The 20,067-nt window shown below is 40.2% G+C and overlaps 1 protein-coding gene across 9 annotated transcripts in view; it reads right to left on the minus strand.

The window, feature by feature from the left end:
- The window catches only part of ATP11C (ATPase phospholipid transporting 11C), a 193,378-nt gene that overhangs the window by 65,172 nt on the left and 108,139 nt on the right, over window positions 1-20,067 (minus strand). For 7 of the 9 annotated variants that reach the window (XM_064277654.1, XM_064277652.1, XM_023539457.2 and 4 more), the window contains exons 3-10: window positions 18,421-18,510; window positions 15,960-16,040; window positions 13,620-13,727; window positions 7,047-7,175; window positions 5,076-5,179; window positions 2,828-2,878; window positions 1,784-1,848; window positions 1,367-1,448 (exon numbers count right to left, since the gene is read on the minus strand). In XM_064277654.1, the coding sequence (XP_064133724.1) occupies window positions 1,367-1,448; window positions 1,784-1,848; window positions 2,828-2,878; window positions 5,076-5,179; window positions 7,047-7,175; window positions 13,620-13,727; window positions 15,960-16,040; window positions 18,421-18,510 (710 nt within the window). The remainder of the gene's footprint in view (window positions 1-1,366; window positions 1,449-1,783; window positions 1,849-2,827; window positions 2,879-5,075; window positions 5,180-7,046; window positions 7,176-13,619; window positions 13,728-15,959; window positions 16,041-18,420; window positions 18,511-20,067) is intronic. The other 2 variants (XM_023539461.2, XM_064277651.1) reach the window with 2 other exon arrangements.

The following is a 20,067-nucleotide window of genomic DNA, read 5'->3' on the forward strand; positions in this document are numbered from 1 at the left end:
CCAAGCATGCCAATATCACATTATAGAGAGGGAAACTAAAGTCCAGTGAAACGTTCCTTTAAAATCTTTTTTATTCTTTAGGATCTTTAGTGATTTTCATGCATTCATTCCTGTATTTGGTAATATGTCTTTTCTCTTTCATTCTTGGTCTGGGCATCCTGCCTGTCTTTGTGTTGATGTTGTAGTCAGGAGGGCTTTCTAGGGGTCCCCCCTGTATCTGTATAACTTAGTCGTTGGCCGGTGATTCAGGCAAAGGTTGCCAATTGATCAATGTGTGGATCGGGGAACACACTCAATGATGCAGCCAGTTCTCAAGTCTCTCTTGCCTTTTACTATTTGCTGTTATCTCTTGGACTTCCCCCAGGTATACACATTGTTTCTGTTAGCCAGAAATGTGTGAACCACTTATCTCAGCCTTTATAGAGATAGCTCATTTCCAGGATCTCCCAGCTAAATTGCTGCTTGGTTTTCTGGCTTTCCTCAGCTAAGATCACACCTCTTGGCTAGCAACTAAGACCACACCTCTTGGCTAGGCAAATCTGTGGGCTTTCCCCAGTTGTTTCCTACTGAGTTTGCTGCTTTTCGCTAACAAAGCCAGATGTCTCAACCCTTTTAGGAGAAGCTTGTCTCAATTTCTCTGAATCCTAAAGGTCTGGGGTAGAGAGTGAATAAACCAAAAATAAAACCCCCTGCCGTCGAGTCGATTCCAACTCAGAGGTGACCCCGTAGGACAGAATAGAACTGCCCCATTGGATTTCCAAGGCTGTAATCTTTACAGAAGCAGACTGCCACATCTTTCTCCTATGGAGTGGCTGGTGGGTTTGAATCACTGACCTTTTGGTTAGCAGCTCCGTGCCAACTGGGCTCCTCAGAGAGGGGAGAGCAAATATGAAATCCTTAAGCTCACTGTGGAGTCTTTCAGATCAGTCTAAAAATGGACCCATGGAGAGGGATACTGGATTTCCCATGGCAACCATGGTGAGGTCCATGTCAGTGGTATGTGGCTTAAAGATCTATCAAATCTTCGATATTTGTCAGGAGACTATTATGTATGTTTCAGAACCTCTTTGCATATTGCAACTATATGACCCCAAACCATTAGCTCCAGAAGCAAAAGGGAATTAATCTGTATTATGGTTCAAATAAACTCTTCCCCTCGATAGCGGTGTAAGCTTAGCTAAGTAATTTAACATCTCTGAGATCATTTCCTCATCTGTAAAATGGAAGGGCTAATAGGAATTAGCTAAAATGGTAGCTGTTAATGTTATTATTGATGTTGCTTTGTGTTATGGTTGTTATCTGGAATTACAGAGGAAATAACTATTTCAGATCAATAACGACCAAAGAAAGTGTGATGCACACTAACTTCTCGACAGCAGAACGTTTCTGAGATTTCCCTTGGTAGTTCAAAGCCATTTTGGTTTCCATCCCAGTGTAAACAGCAACTCCTAGGGAATAACAGAATACAATGAAAACTAGGTTACAACTGAGCTTGCCCACCAGCCCCCCTCACCTAGTCAGCTCTATTAATTTTTATGTCCACAAAAGTGGGAATTCTAAGCCCTCTTCTTCTTACCAGTTAGGATAACATTTAAATATAATTTAATTCTATACAGTTTAGTTGTCATATTTCATGTAAATTCACCATTTTGTAAATTAACAACACCTAAAACAGGTTTTTATTTAACAGCAATATCTGCCACATTCAATTTTTAACACGCACTATTTATTCACTGGCTTTCCAAAGCATATCTCTGAAAAGTACATCTTAAAAATTATTCACCATATATCTTCTTGGTATTTTTTAGTGTAGCTCCTTTCAGCAAGAGATTTTCAGGTCCCAAAGACCTAAGTAAAAAACGAACACAGCATATTTAAACAACCCAACACATCATTGACTCTGGGGACATACTTGGCCCTGGCACACATCTATCTCCAAGGGGGTCAGAACGTATCTGCCTACTTATAGCATGTGTGTACTTCCTGGGATAAGCTCAAAGATCCTCCCCATCTGAAGTCACTTGAAGGTACAGCACAGATGGAAGCACAGTAGCCAACAACATACAGCGATAAAGAGATGCACAGAGATAAAAGGATTCTAAGTCACAGGCAGCAAGACAGGAACAGGGCAGAGAAGCAGACAGTGAGAAACAGAAACAGGGTGACGGATAAGAGAGACTGGGAAAGCCAGCGTCAGGTGGGAAGATACACTGGCACATTTGTGGAGAATAAACTTACTGTTGGGGGGATCACTAGGCACCCTATGATTATTTTACTTCCTTTTCACTGTGGCTATAAAGGCCAAGTGGAAAAGTTGAGGTAATAACTGGGTTATAGACAGGGGAAGAAAACACCCCTTTTTGTATGAACTACCCAATTATAAATGATCAGTCTTCCATTTTACTTAAGTCCAGGTAATTCTGCTAGCATTGTGCCCACTGCCCAGTACCTCAATTACTCTCCCTTAAACCGCTGTTCTCCAGGTATACTTCCAACACTGTCAGCCACTGCACAACCAAGGACGGTAAATACAGTGGACAGAACAGGTTTGGGACTATCAAAGTGTCTGAAGCTCTGCTATTCTGTCAACCCTAAGCATCACTTCCAACATCCTCGCTACCCTCCCCTATCCTGCCACACACACTCAGAGACCTTATCAGTCACAAGATTAGTTACTTAAGACCCATTAGTGGGACACTGCCTAGTTACCCCAGGTTTATTCACCTTTATATCTCTTTCTAAAAAGAAAGTTATTTGACTATTATAACGGGCTTAAAAGAGAAATATACCCCTCCCCACAAAAGGACAGAGTGAGGGAACAACTGACCTGGCAACAGCCTCAAGACTATTACTATAGATGTTGATTCGCCCAACAAACCTGTAAAAAGAACGTAATAGCAAATGTGTTTTCTATATCCAGGTACCATACATAAACAATAAATGTGGGAAAGATTCAAAATACAAATAATGCAAAAGAGACAGCTACAACTCTGAACAAACTACAAAGACCTGTTATATTTCTGAAGCAAAGTCATGTCGAACTGGTAAGGTATGTAATGTTTTAAACTGATTTTTAAAATAATATTATGGCTTACAAGAATGTAAAAAAAAAGACTTTAAATTGATTTTGAAACGTTACTTGGCATTAATCAAGCATACACACAGTCTTCTTTATGCCTTGATATAAAAATAACATGGCTTCTATTTTAAGGTTCATGTGAAGAAAGGTTTCTGGTGTTACAACTCTCAAAACCACCAGTTCAGTGTAGTTCTTACACTTGAGCATCCATCGGAATCTTCTGGAGGGCTTGTTAAACCACAGATTGCTGAGCCCCACTCTTGAGTTTCTGATTCAGGTGAGAATTTGCAGTTCTCACAAGTTCCCAGGTGATGCTGATGCTGCCAGTCAAGGGACCACCGTTGAGAACCGCAGCATTAATCTTGCTGGGTGAACACTTGACTACAGTCTTGGAAACTTCTTGCCTATCTTGCAGCTGATCACAATACTGAGTTTAACCTAATCACTTAATATGGCTAGGCACACGGTAACCACATGGTAAACACTTGTGAATTTATTGTGCCTCCATTTCCTCCTCCGCAAAATGGGGCAAAAAAAGGCCTAACCTCTCCTTAACAAGAGTGTTATGAGTGCTTTACAATATAGATTATAAATAGTGGGGTTTTTTTCCCAGAAAAACAGAACTATTTTATATTACTATATACAACGTATGATGGTATGCTTATTCTTTCATCATAAAGTAATCGTGCCAGTACTGTACTAGGTTCTGGAGATACACTGTTAAGAAAGACAGACATGATCCCTGCCCTCCCATGGCTCACAGTCTAGTAGGACAGACAGACAGGTAAACAGGCAATTGCGCTGTTGAAATTATTAGCACTAAGAAGTGGAAGTACAGTGTTCTGAAGTCACACAGTAAGGGCACTCAATCTAGTCTAGGTAAATTTCGACCAACCTTCCCTGCCCTGAAATTCTCCTTCCTATATAAAGATAATTTGGGGGGTTTGCCCTGGAAATATGCAAGGTGTGTATTATCTTCTAACTCAAGCACAATCCGTTACTTCCTTTTCTGTGGTTCCACGGGGCTTGTATTTACCTCTATTACCGCACTTATTATAAGCTTGGCCTTACTGTTTTATTTCCTTTGCTCACTGTGAGCTTCCTCAAGTCAGAGAACATCTGTTTTACTTTGTGGCCCTAGTTCCTAGTATCGAGGTGGATACAGAAGAAAAAGGAAAACAGGAAAGAAGGGAAGATGCAGTAGGATAAGTGCTTTGTCTTCCCGCTACTGGGATTAGTGTGAGCCACATCCAACTACTTCGTTCCCCATTACGACCAACAGCATGCATTAACAAGATGGCTGGCATGGGTTATGGATACCATCTGTAACAATGGACCAGAACGAAATTAATTGGTCCACTTGGGGATAAAACCTGTTACTCTATCCTCATTAGCACCATGATCTAATCAACCGGTCTTAAAATCAAATGCCAAATGTTTGACAACTCACAATGAATGTTCATGTGACCCTACTCCAGGGAACCTAAATATGGTAGAGGAAATTACACCATTTTACTGATTCCAAAACTTAATTGTTTGCTATGGATAAGGAATAGCCTATTTGCAATCCTCACTTCAAGATCATCATAAAAAAGGATAGGGTGCCAACTAATTGCATGGCCCCATATCCTCTTGTCTCTTTAATGTTGGGTGACAACTAAATAGTTTATTTTTGTTTTAATTAACTCTGGTAACTGCATCAGTCTGATAGAGCAGCCTTATGAGAAAACAATCTTAAAATTTGATGGATGTCTACGTTTACAAATAACAAAAAGAAAAGAAAAATCATAAGTAAGATGCTTTGGCCCACAATGATTTTTCTGAGGCTGGTAGTGAACAAAGCTGATTTGATTCATTTCACTGCCAGGGGAAGGAACAGCTCATAAAAACACAAATGAGAGTAGGCTGATAAGTGGTGGCTGTTTCTCTGCAATTCTGGTGGCAAAGAGAAGCATAGCCACCAGATAGCACTGACGTGAACCCAGGTGACTCTTACTTGTAGAGGTCAGGTTGAGGCTGCTCACATTCAATTGTTGCTCGAAGAGTATCAATGGATTCGGCTGTACATAGTGCAATGGTATCATGTACTGCATAATGTGTCTAGATGAAAGCAGAAGAAAAAGAAAAAAAAAGTGTTTCTTTTCGCAATCATACACCTACCTGACTCCAGGGACACAGCATGTTTTACTAAGAGGCATTGGCAAAATAATACAAATATTGATACACATTTCCCACCAAATAAGTTTTATGGTATTATTCTTAAAATAGATTAGAGATAATTAGAAAGATAGCCCTTCTGCAAGGGGGTTTCAAAGATAATAAAAAACTAAAAGCTTTTCTTAACACTGACAACTGAGACAATTCCATCTGCAGCATGCATATAATTAACTGCAACCCCATGAAAAATTCAACCCACTTAGCTTTTTTCCTACTCTTTATAGAACTGAGACCTATTATTTTGCTCACCATACTGTATGGGGATTTAGATATATAGGAATTGAACATAACTCTTTCAATCATAAGAATGCTAAAATTTTGACAATAGCAAGAAAAAATCATTCAGAGTTCCATTACACAATAATTAATGATCTTGAAAATGCTCCAAGTGGCTACATATCCAACAAAGGGCAGGGAGATGGTGTGTCTTGCTATAGTCAGGCTCCAATGAACCCATTTATAAATCATCAAAGAAGAGTCAATGCAGACTCAAAGAGTGCATTGCTTACGCAACAGGAAAGCTGTTGCCATGGTCTTCGGGGAATATTATGGAACCGCATGAGCTATATTTAAAACTATCTCCCAATTTTGAAAACCTCTGTATTTTTAGCTGATTTGATCAGATCAATTTATTTGATAAAAGAAACCACTTGAAAGTTTTCTTCCTCTAAACAAATGTTGCCCTTATTAGGGAATCTTTAGGCAGATCTCTCAATTTTTATCTTGACATTGCCTAAAATAGAACTTTGTTTTTGAACAGCAACTAGTCCGTCACTATGCCTCTGAAGTACAGAATTAGTTATCTAACAGGTAGTTAAGTTCCTTTTTTACATACTTAGTTAGTCCCAGTCCTTAACTCTGGATGAAATAAGCAGAGAAAAGCCCTCTGAGGATATACCCAGAGGTGAAAGCATTAGTATCCTTCCCTTACACGCAGCATATACAGGATGTATCTTTATGCCCCATGGAGCTCTGGACAATGGCCAAGGACTGACTGTACCAGAAAGTACCAGGAAAATAATTGATCCCCCAGTTTGATCAAATTTACTTTAACAAGTTTCTAATTTTTCCTATCTGCAATAGAATAAACATTTACTAAACTACACCCTAAGGTATTAAAAAAACAATCAAATTACTCCTGGTTAGATTTATAATATCCCAGGAATAAACATTTTCTTTCAGCAGATATCCATCACTTTTAGAATAAAAATAGATCAAACTGTCAGGTCAGAGTGCTAAAAGTTATTTTTGTAGTTATAGCTTCAGTAACAATTACTCCCATTTCTAAAAGTCTAAATAAAATGTTAAATGGATTATGTCAATATTAAATACAAGCTGTGCTATAAAATTCATGGTGGATTTTATTTGGGGCATGGGGCATGGATCCACCCACCCACCCTACTCTGAGCCCCAAAAGCCAAGTATTGGCTTAGAAATCCAAAAATAATTACACACACACACACAAAAAAACCCAAACCCACTGCTGTCGAGTCGATTCCGACTCATAGTGACCCTATAGGACAGAGCAGAACTGCCCCATAGAGTTTCCAAGGAGCGCCTGGTGGCCTTGAACTGCCGACCTTTTGGTTAGCAGCCGCAGCACTTAACCACTACGCCACCAGGGTTTCCAATTACACAAAAGCTGCCTTCAAATACAAAACCAGAATAGGAAGAGGGAAGGTAAAAGATTAGGCGTGGTAGGTATCGGTACTGTCCAATTCACTATCCCAAGCTCAAAATGTTTTATTACCTTGCAATTGGATTCCCCATCAAGACTGGCTGTAGTGACGTAACAGGTTCCATCACTGGTGCCGGATGATAAAAGAATAAGATCACAAGGAAAGGTTTCATCTGCCTGTACTTCTACTACATCACCAACCTAGATGGAGAGAAAAAAGAAAAAGAATATTTAATTAATTAATCTTAATTCTAAACAAAGCATTCATTATAACTGTATTCCCTGACATTACTCCTGTTCTGGGGTTCAGTGTCCTGCACTGCATGGAAGGTGATGAAAGACTATTACTCAACAATCAGACTCTTTCAGGTTACGTTGGCTGATGATGCTTTCACATTACCTTAGAAGTGAACTTTAACCTCTAATAAGCGAGTCAGGCACCCTGGAACCTGGTTGCTCTGATATCTCTGGTGCTACTGTTTGATAAGTCAGTGACCATTATTGCTTCATGAATGAATCGAGAAAGTCTACGTGTCACAAGTAGGGCAATTCGTGAAAACTGTGTAGCCACACTCCCACTCTGGACCACATATGTTTCAATATGCTTTGCCTTCTCCATGTAATCTTGTACCAACAGCTGATATTGTTGGGTGTGGGTACCTTCTTTAATGCTCAAGAAGTTCCTGAATTAAAGAAGTATCTATTTTTCCCATAATATTGGAAAAACACAAACTGATGTTTTCTTTTTTTTTTAAATTTTTATTGCGCTTTAAGTGAAAGTTTACAAATTAAGTCAGTCTCTCATACAAAAATTTATATGCACCTCGCTATGTACTCCTAGTTGCTCACCCCCTACAAACTGATGTTTTCCATAGGTCACTTTTCAACAACTCATCTGACATCAAAAGACTCAATATAGCAAGGAGAAACCATTTCCTATCAGCAAGTACTCAAACTCCCAACAAAGAAGAAAAATATGAGAGCAGAGATCATGAACCATATCTGCTGCCGAGAATTTCATATTGTAGGGAGTAACTCATAATGGCTAAAAGCTTGAATTCTTTAACCTGACTTCAAGTCCCAACTCTGTTGCTTAACTATATGGCCTTGGTAAGTACCTTAGGTGATTGTCACCTACTTCCTAGGATTGGCACAAGGATTAAATGACAGTGCAGGTAAAGCATTTAGCAATGTGCCTAGCACGTATTAACCATCTGACAGGTGTTAATAACAATTATTACGAATACCCTGCAACTACTTTACTCCCAACTTAGGAATAGTGATAATGATTTTTTTTTTTTTGTCTAATTTGGAAAAATGTAAGAACATCTAATCCAGTGCTTCCAAACATATTTCAGACCATGGCACTTACAGAAAACAATAAATAATCCTTTTGTTTAGCACACTCAGGTAAAAAGAGGAGGCTACTGGTGGCACAGATAACCCACTTTAGGAAGGAGTCAGTACCACACACACTGGTCTGGACATACTGATTGAGAAACCTGAATAAATGAAATACCTGGCTTCTACTTACAACATAAAGATGAAAATTCAAGATCTGTTCAGTAATAATTGTCCTTTCTCTGCCAATCTTCTTCAGTGGCCAAGAACTGCAGTGTTGATAATGAATTTGTAAATGATATTTTCATTTTGTTGGGATATTTTCTTCCTCATTTACATAAGCACTTATGTAGCTTACATAAAACCCCAACCTACACTTAAATACTCAGAAGGAAAATAACAAAGTCCTAAAACTTCTTAGAAGGAAACACTCCTTAGAGATTGGAAGATAACTCAATCACTGGAAAATAAAAATCACGAAGAGGGCATGTCTTCTACAGCACTTACAATTCCTTTAGATATGAAATATAAAGGCCCAGTGTAAGTTGAGGCTGGTGAGATAGCAGGGGTCAGATCACAAAGGGCCAAGTAGGCAGGGCCAAGGGTAGGCCTCACCCTGAAGACAATGGGGAACTGGTAAAGGACTTTTAAAGCATGGAAATGACATGTTCCAATTACAAGGTTAACTCTAGAGTTCCGCTTTGATTTCGGATGTAAAAAAGCCACCTTCATTACAAAAAGCTGGGTAATCTACAAAAATCTTTGTTTAGTTCCTCAGAGAACTGAGATTGCAAGAAAACCAGGTGAACCGAGATTCAAAAGGAGACAAGTCCCTGAGGAGAGATGGGGCAAATGAACTGTTTCACAACTGACAGAGCACAGGAGGAAGAGATGGCTGGCATAAAAGTGGGGAAGAAAACCGGAATTGTAGCCAGTTCTTAAAGGTGGAGTGTGAGCTAATGCGACAATCCAGAATCTCTGGAAGCCTGACAAAGGGAGACAGGAAGCACCTGTCTGCGTCTCTCCACAGACCTCCACTGGGTACTCACAAGAGTGAGAGCAGGAGACCTAGAAGAGCCCTCCTCACTGGTACAGGCATGCAGGTGGTGACTGACTGCTGCGAGGACACAGGCACGACACATTCGCCCATATGTGGCAAAAGCCACCTCCATCTAGGGAAAAGGTCAGAAACCCTCCCAGGAGTAGTTCAACAGAAATGCTGTCTATTGCTGGACGAGAGGTAGACAGGTAGACGCAAGGAGCAAACCCACTCAAACCAGGACCTGACACTGATACAAGGCAAAGTTCAGCTGCCATGACAGGGTGGGGGGGGTGGGGGGGAGGTTCGAGGCAGGAATACTAAGAAAGTCCAACCCCTGAGGCTCAGGTACATGTTCTTTGTTGTTGTTAGGTGCCATGAAGTCCTATGCACAACAGAACGAAACACTGCCCCATCCTGCACCATCCTCAAAATCATTATATTTGAGCCCGTTGTTGCAATCACTGTCTCAATCTATCTCATTGAGGGTTATAATGGATGCAATTGTGTCCCCCCAAAAGGTGTGTCAATTTGGTTAGGCCATGTGTGGTTGTCCTCCATTTTGTGATTCTCCTGTGTGTTTATAAATCATAATCTCGGCCTGTGGTTAAAGAGGACTAGGGTGGGATGTAACACCTTTGCTCAGGTCACATCCCTGATCCAATGTAACGGAAGTTTCCCTGGGGTGTGCCCTGTACCACCTTTTGTCTTACAAGAGATAGAAGTAAAGGGAAGCAAGCAGAGAGTGGGGACCTCATACCACCAAGAAAGCACTGCTGGGAGCACAGCGTATCTTTTGGACCTGAGGTTCCTGCACTGAGATGTTCCCAGACCAAGGGAAGACTGATGACAAGGATCTTCCTCCAGAACCGACAGATAGAGAAAGCCTTCCCCTGGAGCCGATGCCCTGAATTTGGACTTGTAACCTACTAGACTGTGAGAAAATAAATTTCTCCTTGTTAAAGCCATCCACTTGTGGTATCTCTCTTATGGCAGCACTAGATGACTAGGACAAAGGTCCTCCTCTTTTTTCCTGACCCTCTACTTTACCAAGCATGATGTCCTTCTCCAGGGACTCATCTCTCCTGATAACACGTCCAAAGTATGTGAGACAAAGTCTCGCCATCCTTGCTTCTAAGGAGCATTCCGGTTGTATTTCTTCCAAGACAGATTTGTTCATTCTTTTGGCAGTCCATGGTATATTCAATATTCTTCGCCAACACCACAATTCAAAGGCATCAATTCTTCTTTGGTCTTCCTTATTCATTGTCCAGCTTTCACATGCATATGATGGGATTAAAAATACCATGGCTTGGGTCAGGCGCACCTTAGTCTTCAAGGTGACATCTTTGCTTTTCAGCACTTTAAAGAGGTCTTTTCCAGCAGATTTCCCAGTGCAATGCATCTTTTGATTTCCTGACTGCTGCTTCCATGGGTGTTGATTGTGTACACAAGTAAAACGAACTCCTTGACAACTTCAGTCTTTTCTCCGTTTATCGTAATGTTGCCTATTGGTCCAGTTGTGAGGATTTTTGTTTTCTTTATGTTCAGCTGTAATCCATACTGAAGGTTATGGTCTTTGATCTTCATCAGCAAGTGCTTCAAGTCCTCTTTGCTTTCAGCAAGAAAGGTTGTGTCATCTGCATAATGCAGGCTGTTAATGAGTCTTCCTCCAATTCTGATGCTGCATGTTCTTCTTCATATAGTCCAGCTTCTCGGATTATTGCTCAGCATACAAATTGAATAAGTACGGTGAAAGGCTACAACCCTGACACACACCTTTCCTCATTTTAAGCCACACAGTATCCCCTTATTCTGTCCAAACGACTGCCTCTTGGTTTATGTACGGGTTCCACTTGAGCACAATTAAGTGGTCTGGAATTCCCATTCGTTGCAATGTTTTCCATAATTTGTTACGATCTATACAAATGCCTTTGCATATTCAATAAAACACAGGTAAACATACTTCTGGCACACGGGTACATAAAAAAACAAAAACCAAACCCGTTGCCGTCCAGTCGATCTGACTCACAGCGACCCTATAGGACAGAGTAGAACTGTTCCTTTGAGTTTCCAAGGAGTGCCTGGTGGACTCGAACTGCCAGCCTTTTGGTTAGTAGCTATGGCACTTAACCATTATGCCACCAGGGTTTCCTAGGGTCTGCCTAATATTGAGACTGGAGCAGAACTAAGAAATCCCCTTGCTGTAGTGGGCAGGGGGAGGGGGTGGGTAGTGGCACACAGAGAGATACTTTCTGTAGCTCAAGAGTATACGGCCTGCTGAGAGTGGAAAGCAGGAACACTGAGAAAACCTTTCCCATACCACAGGTCCCACACAAGGCACGAGTCAACAGCAATCTACAGCTGTAGGAATTTAAAAAAATTTTTTTATTGTACTTTAGATGAAGGTTTACAGAACTAGTTTCTCATTAAACAGTCAGTACACATATTGTTTTATGACACTGGTTAACAACCACAACATGTCAACACTCTCCCTTCTCAATCTTGGGTTCCCTATTACCAGCTTTCCTGTTCCCTCCTGTCTTCTAGTCCTTGCCGCATGGCTGGTGTGTCCCTTTAGTCTGTTTTTGTTTTATGGGTCTGTCTAATCTTTGGCTAAAGGGTGAACCACGGGAGTGACTTCAGTACTGAGCTAGAATGGTATATGGGGGCCACACTCTCAGGGTTTCTCCAGCCTCTGTCAGACCAGTAAGTCTGGTCTTTTTTGCGAGTTAGAATTTTGTTGTACATTTTCCTCCAGCTCTGTCTGGGACCCCCTATTGTGATCCCTGTCAGGGCAGTGAGTGGTGGTAGCCGGGCACCATCTAGTTGTACTGGACTCAGTCTGGTGTAGGCTGTGGTAGATGTGGGCCATTAGTCCTTTGGACTAACCTTTCCCTTGTATCTTTAGTTTTCTTCATTCTTCCTTGCTTCCGAAGGGGTGAGACCAGTTGAGTATCTTAGCTGGCTGCTCACAGGCTTTTAAGACCCCAGACGCTACTCACCAAAGTAGAATGCAGAACATTTTCTTTATAAACTATGTTATGCCAGTTGAGCTAGATGTTCCCTGAGACCATGGTCCCCACAGCCCTCAGCCCAGCAATTCGGTCCTTTAGGGAGTTTGGATGTGTCTATGGAGCTTCCGTGACCTTGCCTTGAACAGCTAAAGGAATTTAAAATCTGTGGTACACTAAAATAAAAACACATAACCCAATTTAAAAATGGGCAAAGGATTTGAATAGACCCCAATGATGATATACAAATGGCCAAATAAACACATGAAAAGATGCTCAACATCATTAGCCACCAAACCCAAAATGAAAACTGTTGCCGTTGAGTTGATTCCAACTCATAGTGACCCTATAGGACAGAGCAGAACTGCCCCATACAGTTTCCAAGGAGTGCCTGGTGGATTCGAACTGTCGATCTCTTGGTTAGCAACCATAGCTATTAACCACTATGCCACCAGTGTTTGCCATTAGCCACCAGGGAAATGCCAATCAAAACCACAAGGTGATACCACTTCACACCTACTAAGATAGATCTAATTAACAAGGCAGATAATCACAAGTGTTGGCTAGGATGTACAGAAATTGGAACCTTTATACATTACTGATGGGAAGGTGCAATGGTGTAGTCACTGTGGAAAACAGTCTGGTAGTTCTGCAAGATGTTAAGCATAGAATTACTATGACCCAGCAATTCCATTCCTAGATATACACCTGAGAGAACTGAAAACAGGTGTTCAAAGAAAAACTCGTACACGACTGTTTACAGCAGCACTATGCATTACAGCCAAAAGGTGGAAACAACGCAAATGTTCAGTTGGTGTATGTAAAATGTGATGGAGCCATACAACGGAGTATCATTCAGTCACAGAAAGGAAGTACTGATACATCCCACAAGGTCGATGAACCTTGAAAACATTATGCTAAGTGAAAGAAGTGAGACAGAAAAGGCTACACATATTTCCATTTATATGAAATATCTAGGCTATATACATCCATAGAGACAAAAGGCAGATTACTGGTTTACAGGGCCTGAGGGGAGAGGCAATGGGGAGTGGCTGCTTAGTGGGTACAGGGTTTCCTTGGTATGATGAGAAAATGTTCTGGAACTAGGTGGTGGTTGGCGATGGTTGCACAACATTGTGAATGTACTAAATGTCACTAAACTGTACATTTTAAGATGATTTAAAAAATGATGGACTTTCTTATGTTTATTTTACCACAACAAAAAAGGTATGAATGGAAAAAAAATAATACCTTGATTTTTTCACTTTCTTTTCTCACTCGCTTTGCATTTTCAATAATGTAAACAGTACTTTTATTGACTTCATTGTCAGCTCTGTGTCTCAGCCAATCCTCATATCCCTAGGGGGGATAAAAAGAACTATATAATCAAGCTCAGACAATGGAGTAAGTTTGTGAATATCTATAACCTCCCATGAGTCACCAGCAGATATTTACACTTAAGAGTATTAATTTCAACTCAGAACAGTAAATAGACAAGGCTGCACATTTTAATAGCAAAAACTGAGATGCGCTTTCAAACTAACCCTTAGATAAACAGCTTTATTGCACTAAAAGGTTCCTTCATTCTTTAGATACAGAATAATGAAAACACCAGCATAGACAGTTACTATTTTTCAACTGTGAAGGATTATGATTTAGTTTTTTAATTCTACTCTATTGAAATTAATGTTACTTTTCTCTACTTTTCTGATTTGGAACAATAAATGTTTTGGGTTTTTATTTTCCTATAGATTAATCACTTATATATATTCTTCTGTACTATACAGTTGATGTGATCATCTCTGAGGAAATATCAATTCTTCTCCACTCATACAGAAAACAGAAAGGCAAGTTAGGATTGTTTTGGCAGATAATTTATGATAAGTTTTATTTGAGATGAACAGTTAAACATTACTGAGTTGGTGGTAAAAGAGAATATAAATTGGTGTTCATTTTTGAGAGTTAAAAGTATTCAGGGAAACACCTAATAGTTCATTTTTGTTTGTGCTTTTTGTCTGGAATAGATTTAAACCAAAAGAACTAAGGAAAGACGATGTTCATTTGTTTGAGTATGGATGTCCTCTTCTTTTTTACACCCTTTTTCTTTTTAGTAATGCCTGTAAAACCCTGGTGGCATAGTGGTTAAGTACTATGGCTGCTAACCAAAAGTCAGCACTTCAAATCCACCAGGCACTCCTTTGAAACACTATGGGGCAGTTCTATTCTGTCCTATAGGGTCACTATGAGCGGGAATCCACTGGACCGCAACAGGTTTGGTTTTTTGGTACCATCTGTATCTTTTCAACTACAACTCTTTGAAAAATCTCGATTGCCTTTCCCTTTTTTCCCCTCGAGGGCTATATTCATTCCTCTTCTGTCCCTCTTAATGACAATGCCAGGCTATCACTTCATAGGGTACTTTCTGTGATACCAATGAGGAAGGAAAGGAACTAACAGGAACTAGTAATGGAAGTAAAATCAATCAGTAAAAGCTTTTGAAAACTATACATGTTATTCTTAGAATCAGCAATTCTATGATGTCAAAATAATCCTAAGAGCCTAAGGGAAAGAACATTCCAAAAGTCTTTATTTAGCAGCTAAACACTTGATAAAATGTTGTTGCAGTTCCTGGTAGGCAAGACAGAAGAGCAGATAACCTCGAAAACAAAGAGTAACCTTGTTCCCAAACTGTTAAGCGGAACTCTATTTTTAAAGCTTCTGTGGGTAACTTTTTAAAAGAATTTTGATAATTATTGTCTAAAAGCATGTTTGTCATTAGTCAGGCCCTATGGACCATCTCAGTGTGTGATAAAGATTGTTAACCCATCCCGTCATCCCCAGTTTACTGTTGCTATTATCAATTTCATAGGAAATTTTTCAAAGGCACTACCATATAAATGTTGAAAGTGTTTCAAAGGCATTAACATAACAATCTGTAGCAACTCTGACAAGAAGAAACCCAAACAAAAGTCTCCCCAAGCCTACCAACCCAGGTCCTTCTGCAGCATAAGGGAAGATCACAAAATTACAGCATTTGTGCTCTTTAGTTCTCTGCTATAACCAAAAAAAAAAAAAAAAAACCCACTGCCATCAAGTTGATTCCAACCCTACAGGACAGAATAGAACTGCCCCATAGCCCCATAGAGTTTCCAAGGAGCGCCTGGTGGGCTTGAACTGTCGACCTCTTGGTTAGCAGCTGTGGCACTTAACCACTACGCCACCAGGGTTTCCAATAGACAACAACAATAAAAGTCCACTAGAACGGGGCTTTTTCAGACAGACATACCAGACTGAAACAATTAATGCACATTAAAAATTCACCTCCCAATCAATCCCCAACTGAGCTGTACCTTCTACCTACTCTTTCTTTTATCCTCTCACCCCTGCACATAGATATCGAGGAGAAAAGGAGCAAAGAAGTTAAGGATATGCGTTAAAATCAATTTAACGGGCTTTCAATGGGAACTAAATATAAATGAAATCCATCAAGGATACTGCCTACTCTATATAAACATGAAAAAGAACCTCTGACAATGAAATGCAAACCAGACTGGACTGGAATGCAGGCATACTTGTAAATAAGAGATTTACCTGCTTGATGGCTGTAACAGTTATAACAAAGAATAGTGGAAGTCCACTGGTAACTGGGCTGGTTGGTGTGTCTACTGTGACCTAGGTGAAGAAATTAAATTGAGGGTAAAATGAAAATAAGCCACGAATGCATATGTAACACATTCTGCAAACATTTCAGACAGAAAAGCAGGCAAAAGACATTGCATGTTAATTCTCATCAAAACAAAAGCAACCCACACAGCAGTTACTTTAAGAAATAGTCCTGAATTCAGGCTTACTTTTCATCCCAGTTTGGATTAACCCTTTTACTGAAGTAAACCTATTCATTCAACACCTATTTGTTGAGCACTTTTCTGTCAGCCCTGTGCAATTATCTGCCAGATTCTAGAGATGGAGCTTTAACAAGATGGTGGCAAGCCCCTGCCCTCACGTAGCTGGCTGCTTAAAGGGAAAACTGGACATTACGACAAATCACCAGAAGCATACAGATGCTGAGATACGAAAGATGAGTAGGAGTTAACCAGGCAAATGGGGGCTCTTAAGGCATGGTCAGCCGTGATTGCAAAGTCTCTCTGGCAATAGGGAGCATGGCATGTATAAGGAGATGAAGGAAGCCAGTGACAAAGACGGCGTGTGGTGCCTGATGGGGCCAGAGAGGGAGGCAGGAGCCAGACCACTCAGGGCCCTCTAGGTCAGAGTAAACTGTTTATTCTTTATCCCACAAACAGGGGGAAGTCATTAAAGGCTTTAGGCAGGGAGAGATTATATGAACCGAGCTGCATTTTTGAAAAGATCCTTTGCACTGCTTGGTGGAAGACAGGCTGGAAGGGAACAAGAGTAGAGGCAGGAAGTCCATTTAGGAAGCTACTCCTGTAATCCAGGTGAAAGATGATAGCTTGGACTAGGGTGGTAGCAGCAGACATGGAAAGAAGTTATTATTATTATTTTTTTATGATGTAGGAGAAGAAAATGGTGGACTGGCAAAGGATTACATGTAGGGGGTGATCAAAGATGTTTTCCAAGTGTCTGAATAAAGTATCTGGGTGGACGCTGTCATCAGTCACTGAAAAAATGAAATACTTCAAGAGAACTAGATTAGAAGGAAGGAAGATCATGAGTTCAATCTGCCCTCCAATCTCAACTCTCATTCCCAAGCCCACCCAAGCCTCCCGTCACACCCTGTGCTGCAGACACAGTGTATACTTCCATGTACACACCAGGTTTTACAGGGTTCTACGCCTTTCTGCAATCTCTTCCCCACCCGTGGGATGCCAGTCTGGCGCCGCTCACCAGGTTAAACCCTTCTAATCCTTCAAGGCTCACCTACTCTTTGAAGCCTTCTCAGTCTCCTCCTAGGTAGAAAGTATCCTAAGTTCCACTGTACTCCCATAGCATTTTGCTCATGGCACTATTATGACATTTAATACATTACATTATGTGGATACATGACTGTCTTCTCAGCTATAACATGAACTCCTTAAGGGTAGAAAAGCCATGTCTTGATCCTCACTGTCCCTGCTACCATCTTTGTTGTCTACATTACTACATAGCACACAGTAGGAACTTCTTACATATTTGCTGAATTAATAGAAACGCACCGCAGGCCAAGCAGAATGGCTCCCGTGAGCACCACCCTCTTTGAAGCTGATGTTATGCTGCTCTGGAAGATATTTGACCACGGATCTAGAGGGACTCCTTTATCAACTGTTTCATCGTTCACGACTGAAATCGGCCCTTTCCCATATTACAGCCCAGACTGTTTCTAAGGCGCAGGCTGCATTCAATTACAGGATCATTCACTCAAAGTAGATAAACAGAAGCACTTAACATCAACAAGGCATTTGAGCAATTTCATTGGGATTTTCCTGCTTTGTTTAAAAAATGAAATGAGGAAAAAAAAAGTACCTCAAATGTAGTAAAAGTTTCAGGGGGTAATTTTGGCGAGAGATTTTAATGGTTTATTGACTTAAAGTTACGAGATGCCATTAAAATGTCCCAAGGAGGTAAAACAGAAGGAACAGAGGGAAGCGGATTGATCTACCAGTCTTTCAACCTTAACGTGTAGGTGGGTGAATGACGAAGAGGAAAAGTGGCAATCCAGGAAGATCAGCGATAAATTTTCAATGAAGCCATCACTAGTGCTTAACAAAGTGAAACCACTTTCAGTTTTGATATGTGCCATTGCATTTAATGGTACAAAATACATGTCTGTTTAGGACGAACAGAAATATGAAATCCGTAAAAGCTTTAAAGAAAGCAATAATGGAAGAAAAATATTTTCCAGTAAAAACAGTACTTTAGAAATATATAAAAATCATATAAACCTTAAAAAGTGATTACTACTTTATGAAAAGTCATATTAATAATAAACCCTGAATATCTTTTCATCAAACAGCATTTTAAGGTTTGAAATGGATTGAAAATTTGTTTGAAGTAACCAAGTTTCTAAAACATAAGTGCCTATTTATGAAGCTCTTACCTGTACAAGGAAAATGATGAGAAAATAAAAATTTGCAATTCTTCTAAACTGTTCAAACAGGTTCTTTGGGAGGAAATTCCAAAGCGTATACTGTAAGAGGAAAGAAAAAAAAGATTATTCTCAGAAAAAAAACTTTAAAAATCTTAATAATAATGACTGATAGGGACCCCAGATTCTTCTAGGAAGTGATACTTACTATATCCAACACTTGAAAAACATGTTAAAACCCAAATCGCACACACACGATTAAGCATATATTTTTATTATATAAAAAGTTTTTATAAAAATAAAATTTTCAGTTCTTGATGCTACTATGTCACTGAGCATTCCCTGACCCCAACCTACATTAGGCTCCCTGTTACATTCTCTCATATTAGCTTGTGCTTCCTCGATAACACTCTTTACAGCCAATGGGGATTTACTACTAACCTTGCTTCAATAGCTTCAATACAGCAAACAGTTACAGATGTGTGAATTTTTTATTTAAGTTTCTCCCTCAATAGGCAATGAGATCTATAAAGGCAGGGTCTTCATCTGTTTTCTTTACAACTCTTTCCAAAAAACCTAGCATAGTGCCTGGCACAAAACAGATACTCAGTAAATTAATCCCTCCGGCTCAGGTAACCTTTGGGGTCTTGATCTTCATCACAGATATTAACTCTGTTCCTGTCAGTACCTCCCACCCTCTGGATAGCTGAGAGAGTGTACACACAACCTTGGGCCATAGCAGGCTTTCACTTAAATTAAGAACATACCACGTGAGGCTTTGGAAACAGGGGAGAGAACTCTAAGGGTATAAATGCTAAACTGCACGTGGGCAAGAGGAGAGAACTCTTGGACCAACTGTCAAACAGCCTACTGTATTTTTTTGCAAATAACACACCCACACATTTTGGAACATCAGGATTGGAGAAAGACTCATTAACAACCTGCGTTACGCAGATGACACAACCTTGCTTGCTGAAAGTGAAATGGACCTGAAGCACTTACTAATGAAGATCAAAGACCACAGCCTTTAGTTTGGATTGCACCTCAACATAAAGAAAACAAAAATCCTCACAACTGGACCAAAAAGCAACCTCATGATAAACGGAGAAAAGATTGAAGTTGTCAAGGATTTCATTTTACTTGGATCCACAATCAACAGCCATGGAAGCAGCAGTCAAGAAATCAAAAGATGCATTGCATTGGGTAAATCTGCTGCAAAGGACCTCTTTAAAGTGTTGAAAAGCAAAGATGTCATCTTGAAGATTAAGGTGCGCCTGACCCAAGCCATGGTATTTTCAATCACATCCTATTATGCATGTCAAAGCTGGATAATAAATAAGGAAGATCCAACAACTGATGCCTTTGAATTGTGGTATTGGAGAAGAATATTGAATATACCATGGACTGCCAAAAGAACGAACAAATCTGTCTTGGAAGAAGTACAACCAGAATGTTCCTTAGAAGCAAGGATGGCAAGACTTCATCTCACATACTTTGGACATGTCATCAGGAGGGATGAGTCCCTGGAGAAGGACATCATGCTTGCCAGAGTGCAGGGTCAGCAGAAACGATGAAGACCCTCAACGAGGTGGATTGACACAGTGGCTGCAACAAAGAGCTCAAGCATAACAACCATTGTAAGGATGGCGCAGGAGCGGG

Source organism: Loxodonta africana, chromosome X (assembly GCF_030014295.1).
Source record: "Loxodonta africana isolate mLoxAfr1 chromosome X, mLoxAfr1.hap2, whole genome shotgun sequence".
NCBI lineage: Eukaryota > Metazoa > Chordata > Mammalia > Proboscidea > Elephantidae > Loxodonta > Loxodonta africana.